Source organism: Mandrillus leucophaeus, unplaced genomic scaffold, assembly GCF_000951045.1.
Source record: "Mandrillus leucophaeus isolate KB7577 unplaced genomic scaffold, Mleu.le_1.0 Scaffold271, whole genome shotgun sequence".
Classification (NCBI taxonomy): Eukaryota; Metazoa; Chordata; class Mammalia; order Primates; family Cercopithecidae; genus Mandrillus; species Mandrillus leucophaeus.
Window position 1 is genome coordinate 417,820 of NW_012102821.1, and position 8,261 is coordinate 426,080.

An 8,261-nucleotide genomic window follows, 5' to 3' on the forward strand; every position below is an offset into this window, starting at 1 on the left:
TCAGGATTTTCTTCTGGACGCACCGATCCTCCCTCCTGGAAAACAGGAGACACGTGGGCAGCGGCTCCCAGGACACACCTGGGCCATCCTCAGCTCACCTGGTGCATGGCCTTGACCTGGCGCCTGAAAATTCCACTGCTCCCCCCCCCCCAACCGAGCTTTAGCATGCCCGGGATGTTTCCCTCCAAGGCAGGGGGTGATTCTTACCAACACCCAAAACCAGGATGGGGCAATGGGCACCAGGTGGGTCTGGGGAGGGGAGATAGTGGCCTGAGGGGCCCCGCAGTGGGCAACATTCACATGAAGGTGAACGTGGCTTCCAAGTCCCCACCGCCCAGGGCTGTCACCTTCACTGGGGACACCTTCCTGGGCTTCCTGTCCTCCGAAAAGTCCTTATCGACCACCATGGCCTTCACATACATCCTCCCCTCCTCCTCCTCCTCCTCCTCCTCCTTCTTCTTCTGACACAGTCTTGCTCTGTCACCCAGGCTGGAGTGCAGTAGCACAATCTCGACTCATTGCAACATCCACCTCCCAGGTTCAAGCGAGTCTCCTATCTCTGTCCCCCAAGTAGCTGGGATTACAGGTGCACACCACCATACCCTGCTACAGGCTCCCCTTTCAAGACTCATTATATAGCTAGCAGATGGACAGATGCATAGATCAATGGGACAGACAATAAAGAATCCTCAAACAGACCTGCACACATATAATCAATTAAGTTTTTACGAAGATGCAAAAGCAATTCAATGAAAGATAGCTTTTGTAGCAAATGGGCTGGAGCAACTGGACATCCACAGGCAAAACCACCAAACAAAAAGAAGAACCACAACCTACGTCTCACACCCTGTATGAAAATTAACTCAAAATGGATCATAGACTTAAACATAAAACTTAAAACTATAAAAGCTTTAGAAAACAAAAAGAAAACCTTTGGGATATGGAGCTGGGTCAGGAGGTTTTAGATTTGTCACCAAAAATATGATCCATAAAAGGAAAAATTAATAAAATAGACTTCATCAAAATAAAAACCTTTTGCTCTGTAAGAGACCCTGTTAAGAGAATAAAAAGAGGAGCTAAAGACTGAAAGAAAATATTGACAAACTACATGTTCAACAAGGAATTAGTTTCTATACTTTATAAAGAATTTTTCAAAACTCAACAGTTTCAAAAATAGAATGTAGACAAAAGATGTGAAGGGACACTTGACTAGAGAGGACTTACAGAAGGCAATAAACACATGAAAAGATGCTCAACGCCATTAGTCATCAGTGAAACGCAAATAAAAGCCATGATATATCAGTACATACCTATCAAGGTGGCTGATTTAAGATCATAGTGATCACACTGAAGCTGGTGAGGATGCATGGAAACTGGACAGCTTCTGAAAAATGGCTTGACAGGTTAAAACAAAACAAAACAAAAACAAGCTAACCCTGCAACAAGCATAGAACCCAGCAATAGAACCCCTGGGACTTTGTCCCAGAGAAATGAAAACTGATGTCAATGCAAAAACCTGTACATGTGTCATAGCCCAAATCTATAAACACAGACATCCTCCAACAGGTGAATGGTTAAACAGACTGTGGTACATACATACCACGGAGCACTACTCAGAAGTAAAAAGGGATACACTACTGATAAATGCAATAATGGGATGACTCTCCAGAGAATGATGCCGCTGCATGGGGGAAAAAAAGCCAATAATCTCACAATTTTATGATTGCAATAGATGACATTCTTGAAATGAGCAGATTGCAGTAGTGGATAACAGGTCTGTCATTGCTGGGGTTGGGGCTGGAGCAAGCCAGGTGAAGATACACATGATAGCTCTGTGTGGCTTTTTACAATTGCCTGGGAATCTACAGTGTCTCAAGATTAAATGTTTATTTTAAAAACCACAATGAGCATAAACGCTTTAAAAAAAAAAAAAAAGAAAAACTTAGAGTCAAAGACTCAGCAACTCCACTCAGAAGCATCATTTCAACAGATACACTCCCACATATGAATCAGTAGATGGGTTCAATCTTTACTTACAAATCTTGGAAATGCCTCCAATATCCATCAAAATAACAATGATAAAAGTTCATTTTTATGTTTGATTTTTGCAGACTTTCTAGATACCTCTCATTCTTTGGGCACAAGGAATACATCAGTGAATAAAACAAATGTCCTGCACTCGTGTGGCTCATATTCTAGGTGCAGGGGACATAAAATGAACAAAATAAATAAGTGAATTGTGGTGCCAGCTATCAATATCTTGCCTCCAGCTCCAAATGCACCCTTCATGGCCGATTCCGAGGTAATGGAGCTGGAGCCAGCAGGCGCTTCTCTTGTGCACCTGGCGCGATGCTAAGCTTTGTTAGTAGAGGCGTAGGGGAAAGTGCCTCCCAGGCTGGGTCCAGGATGCCTGGTTCTAGGATGCTTCCATTTATCTCTTTTTCTTTCTCTTACTATACAGATGGCAGTGGCACAAGTCAGGAACATCTGGCGGCACTCACCACATTGAATTCAGGGGACCCCCCAGATGGCTTCCTATGGAGATTCAGTGGCATCCGCACATGTGGGTTCCCAGTGACTTTTGTAGGCTTCCCAGCCCCAGCCCACCTGCCTTGGGAGAGAAGAGAGGCTTCCTGCTTGCCAGACGCAGACTGCATTTCCCTGCCTGCTGGCCTCTGCCCTCACCATAGGCCAGCTGTGGCCGGGCAACCCAGCAAACTTCTCTAACATCCCTTGGGAGAACCACACCTTTTCCCATGAGATCTGAACCCAGGCTTGTGGAAAGGATCCCCGCCCCCATTTATGTCTTCCTTAACTGCCCTCCTGTAATCCTGAGCCATTTTTGTGATTCTCTTTAAACCTCTATAGCTGATTGTTCATTGTGCAAGCAATCCCTGTTCAATCTATTGTCTCTGGATCCTATGGGTCACTGGTTCATAGAATTATATATTATTTTAAATGGAAATCAGTGTTATGGAAAAAGCAAAGTGGAAAGTTGGACAGGGAGTGCCGGGACAAGGGGTTATTGGTCCTTTAAATGAGATGATAAGGAACAGCCTCACCAAGGTGGCATTCAAACATCGAATTTAAGACCTGAAGGAAGCAAGTTACGAGCTCGTCAGCTGGAAGAGGAGTCCGGGTGGCAGGAGCATCCAGTGCCAGCCTGGAGGTGGGAGAGCACTGGCAGTTTCCAGGAACACAGGGCAGAGCGGCCACAGCAAATGATCCAGGGAGACTGCCCATATGTGAACCTGGGGAGAGGGCGGAACTGCCGTGAAGGGCATGAGGACCACGACGAGGACTTCAGCTTGTACTCTGAGTGAAGGACCCTGGGGAGCTCCGACAAAGGCAAAGCTGCGACTTCCGTATTTAAGGGGTCTCTCCAGTTGCTGCACTGAGCACAGATTTGGGGGGTCGAATATAGAAGCAGAGAAAGCAGTTAGAAAAGGCGCGGCAATAACCCAGGATATTTGGGGGCCGAATACAGAAGCAAAGAAAGCAGTCAGAAAGACGCGGCAATAACCCAGGAGGGCGCATTGATTTCTACCTGGGCATCCAGGAGAACAGGCGATGGACCTAACTGTCCCACCACAAACAGACGGAAACTGACCCCCAGGGGCGAAACGCTTGTGTTCAGACACCGAACTCAGACAGCGCAGGCTGTGATCTCTGAGAGTGGGAGCTAACGAGCTCAGCTGGATCATGGCAGCTTTATGCCTGTAGGGAATTTCAAGCCACCACAGAGAGAGGAACCCAACAGAGCAAGGAGTCAGACGGCGTGGGCAGGATGCAGGTTGGACTCTGGGCATTGCAGACGACTAGAATGTGGGAGACAAGGAAGCAGACAGGAGAGTGCTGTGCAGAGGAAGAGCTCCCGAAACGTGCAGAGGGGTCCTCAAGACTGTAGCTAAATACTGGTCTATGCAGGCAGAGGGTGGAACTCCACAGGGCCAGAGAAAATGATGTTTGGGTAAAGAAGGATTCCAAGGAAGTGAAGAAAATCAACACCCCACAAACACAGGTACAAAAACGAGTTGAGACGCCAAGACAAGAACAGTCTTCAACAAATGGCCCTGGGACAACTGGATGTCTACATGCAAAAGAATGAGGTGAGACCTCACGCCACACACAAGCTTTCACCAAAAGTGGATCAAAGACCTAAACGTAAGAGCTAAAACTGTACAACTCTAAGAGAAGATATATAAATCTCTGTGACTTTGGCTTTGACAATGAATTCTTCTCGATACACCCAAATAGCATGCAACCAAAGGAATAGACAAGTTGGACTTCATCAAAATTAAAAACTTTTGTACATCGATGGACACTATGAAGGGAATGAAAAGACAAGATACAGAGCGTGAGAAAATACTTGCAAATCACATATCTGATAAGAGTCTAGTATCAACAATATATAAAGTACACTTATAACTCAACATAAAAACACAAATTGCCCAATTTTAAAAAGGGAAATTACTTGAATAGACTTTCTTCAGAGAAGATATAAAAATGACCAATAATCATATGAAAATATCCTTAATGTTATTAGTCCTTAGGGAAATGCAAATCAAAATTACAGTTAAATACTACTTCATATTCATTAGGATGGCTAGAATCACAAAGCCAGATAATAACAAGGGTTGGCAAGGATGTGGAGCAATTAGAACCCTCATGCACCACTGGTGGGAATGTAAAATGGCACAGCTGCTCAGAAAAACATAGTTTGGCAGCTTATCCAACAGTTACACATATAATTATTCAATACCATATGACCCAGCAATTCCACTCCCAGGTATACACCCAGGACAAATGAAAACATATGTTCCCACGAAAATATTTATGCACAAAGGTCCCTAGCAACATTACAAAACCTAAGAAGTGTAAACAATGCAAATGTCTACCAATGGATGAATGGATAAAAAAGGTGGTATTATCCACACAATGAAATATGATTCTGTCATAAAAAGAAATAAAATACTGACACATGCTACCACGTGAGCAAACTTTGAAACATTACGCTAAGGGAAAGAAACCAGTCACAACAAACACATATATATGATTCCATTTCTATGAAATGTCCAGAACAGGCAGGTCCACGGAGACAGGAAGTAGATGAGAGGTTCCAGGGCGGGGAGGGAAGAATGGGGGTGAGAGCTGATGGGCATGGGGACCTTTGTAAGATGATGGAGGTCTCCTGGAATTAGATAGTGGTGATGGTTTCACAGCCTTGTGAATTTATTGAAACCCATTGAATTGGGCACTTTTAAAGAGTGAGCATGATAGCATGTAAAATAGATACCAAATAAAAATTCTAAAAATCACCTCCCCAGAGAAGCCTCTCCGGGCTACGCAATGGGAAGATGCAGCCCCTCCTCTCTTTGTCACTCCGCTGAGCTGTGTTCCATTTAGGACACATCACTTCCCGGAAACACCCTGTTCATTTACTTGCAATCCTACTGACCGTCAATTTCCCCCATGTGGTACACTGAATAATGGTCCCCTAACGATGTCCACACCCTCATCCCTGGCCCTGTGGATGTGTGTATGGTAAAAGGGACTTTGCAGATATAATTCAGTGAGAGACCTGAGATGAGCAATTACCCTGGATTATCTGGGTGGACCCACTGTTATCACAGGGGCCCTTATAGGAGAGAGGCTGGAGAGCGAGGAAGGGAGAGAGAGGAGGGCAGGGAGAGAGAATCTTTACCAACAGAAGCAGAAGAGGCTTCACTGCTGGCTTTGAAGGTGGAGGAGGGGCCACAAGCCAAGGCATGTGGAGGCCTCTGGAGGCTGGAAAAGGCAGGGACAGATTCCCCCCCAAGAGCCTCCAGAAGGAGCCAGCCCTGCCAACCTTCATTTTAGCCCCATGAAACATACTGAAAAGAAGAGCTGGAATGAAGCATCTGAGGCTTTCTCAGCAAACCCTGCACGCTCGGTTGCAGTTGTGGGTTTTTTGACCAACAAATGAAAGCATTCTAAGACGCCATGCACCTTCGGCTGAAGGGGGTGTGACTATCTATTCCCAGCCCCAGCCCCACAACCAGAGGATGCGTTTCCTCACGGCTTTCTCCTGCAGCTCAAGGAGGGAAAGCGTTTGGAATTATTTGACTTCTCCCCTACACTCAATGGAACTTTGGAATTATTCTTCCCACCCTTGCCAACCACAGGGCTTTCTCATGTCTATGGGCATGTGTGCAGGTTGCTTGGGTATGCAAAGATGCAGGGAGGGCATCTCGTCGATGGAAAATGGGATTCTCATGGGCATGGCATGAAGTGACACCACAATTCCCTACATTGTTTGCTGTGGTTGCTCATTGGGACGTGGCACCGACTAGAACCAAGGCTTTGGGAAGCCAACAGGCTACTGGCTTGGCCACAAACATGGTAATGACGACTGCAAGGAGAATGGGGCGGGGGCTGCCCTGACTGCTCTGGGGCTTTCAGAAAGGAAATGCCAAGGTCTAAGCTTAAGTAACAGGCAAGACACTGCAGACGTTCCATCCTGGCCTTGAATATTTCATTCTTGCAGCCACAGAGCGGCAATGACTGAAAATCTGACTCCACATTTAGTAGTGTGGGTTGCACGGTGAGCTGGGTTCTAAAGTCGCCAAGTGTTTATGTGAAAGTCGGGTCACTGCTTAAGGAGTGGGACCGTGACATGCAGAACTGGGACATTCGTGTGACCTCAGACGGAAGTGAGAATCGTGATCCCCTCCCCAATCCCCCTGAACTCACCTGGGCAGAATCACCACCTCCTCCTTTGTGTGAGGAGACGAGACCTCGCTTTCTCAGACATCTTCCCCCAAGACAGTTGTGTGGGGATATATTCTAGGGGCTTTACACGAAGAGAACTGTGCTCCAATGTGGACCCAAGCTGAGCGTACCAGTGCGTATGTACTGAGCACAGCAGAGCTCTCGGCATGGATTGGCTCCGCCCAAGCCCCTGCACCAGGAGACAGGAGATCACCAAGCTCTCATGGCGTCCAGCAGCAGGAGATGCATCCCTGGGGTGGCCCCAGCACCCTAAATGCTTACCTGAGAGTAATGCCAGGTGGAGCTCAGCCCCAGTGAAGTCAGCAGCAGACCCTTGGGTGGCTTTGGGTGAGCTCTTGGGTACCCAAAGTCAGCAAACTTCTCTGCCATCCCAGGACCACAGACACACCCTCTCCAGGGAGGCCTCAGTGCCTTCCAGGTTATTCCTACCCCAGTGCTCAGCCTCAGCCCTGGGGTAGAACTGGTAGAAATAACATTTGTGTTATTTCTGTGGTTTTAGAGTCCTCTTTACCCATTGGTAGCCCCTCTCCTGTTACCAGTTGGGAATTCTTTGCAGTAATTTGCCTTTCAAATGACTGTGCGACCTGTATCCGACACCCTCTCTGTGTCAATCATGGCCTTTACTTTCTGAATTTGGACACGCTGATATCTGGGGCTGCAGGCGAATTTGCTGTGTGTCCCGGCCAGCACCCAGCCGCCCCTTCTTAGAGCTTTTGCTAAAAAGGGCTTACACCTGTGACTCCTTCCTCCGCCCCTTTGAGAAGTCAGTGTTTCTCCTGCAATGCAGAAGTGTGTTTCTCAGGCTGGGTGCGGTGGCTCACATCCGTAACCCCAGCGCTTTGGGAGGCATAGGTGGGTGGATCAATTGAGGTCAGGAGTTTAAGATCAGCCGGGGCAATATGGTGAAACCCTGTCTTTACTAAAAGTACAAAAATTAGCCGGGCGTGGAGGCACGTGCCTGTAATCCCAGCTACTCGGGAGGCTGAGGCAGGAGAATCGCTTAAACCCGGGAAGCAGAAGAGGTTGCAGTAAGCCAAGATCGTGCCACTGCGCTCCAGCCTGCGTGACAGAGCAAGACTCCAAAAACAACAACAACAACAAAAAAAAACAAGTGTCATTCTTAAGGACCTGAGAGCCATTCCTTAGAAATGTGACCTTCAGGAAAAATGGGCATCCATCTCCCAGGACCCTGTTGGAGCACAGAGTCCTCCTTCCGTAACTGCCACACAGCGGGCCCCACTGCACTGACCCTGTCCAGCCCTCTGTAACTCTTCACTGGAGCCCTCACTCCCTCCCGCACCCCCTCCCACTCTCCCTTCACAACACCCCTTCACCCCCGCACAAAGTAACAGGGAACCACTCTGTCCCCAGCTCTCAGAAGCTGCTAAATAAAACCTGTCCTCACTGCTTTAACTAGTGTCCAGCTTGGCTCGCTGGTGACGATGTATCCAAAATGCCGTATTTCACACATGGACTTGAGCGGGAGAGCA

At 47.4% G+C, this 8,261-nt stretch overlaps 1 protein-coding gene across 1 annotated transcript in view; it reads right to left on the reverse strand.

Moving 5' to 3' along the window:
- The window catches only part of OBP2B (odorant binding protein 2B), a 14,530-nt gene extending 7,390 nt beyond the window's left edge, over positions 1-7,140 (reverse strand). Inside the window, exons 1-3 of the mRNA XM_011984689.1 lie at positions 7,033-7,140; positions 301-452; positions 1-35 (exon numbers count right to left, since the gene is read on the reverse strand). The exon at positions 1-35 is cut by the window's left edge and continues 3 nt beyond it. Coding sequence (XP_011840079.1) covers positions 1-35; positions 301-452; positions 7,033-7,140 — 295 coding nt within the window. The remainder of the gene's footprint in view (positions 36-300; positions 453-7,032) is intronic.
- Positions 7,141-8,261: the final 1,121 nt, after the last annotated feature.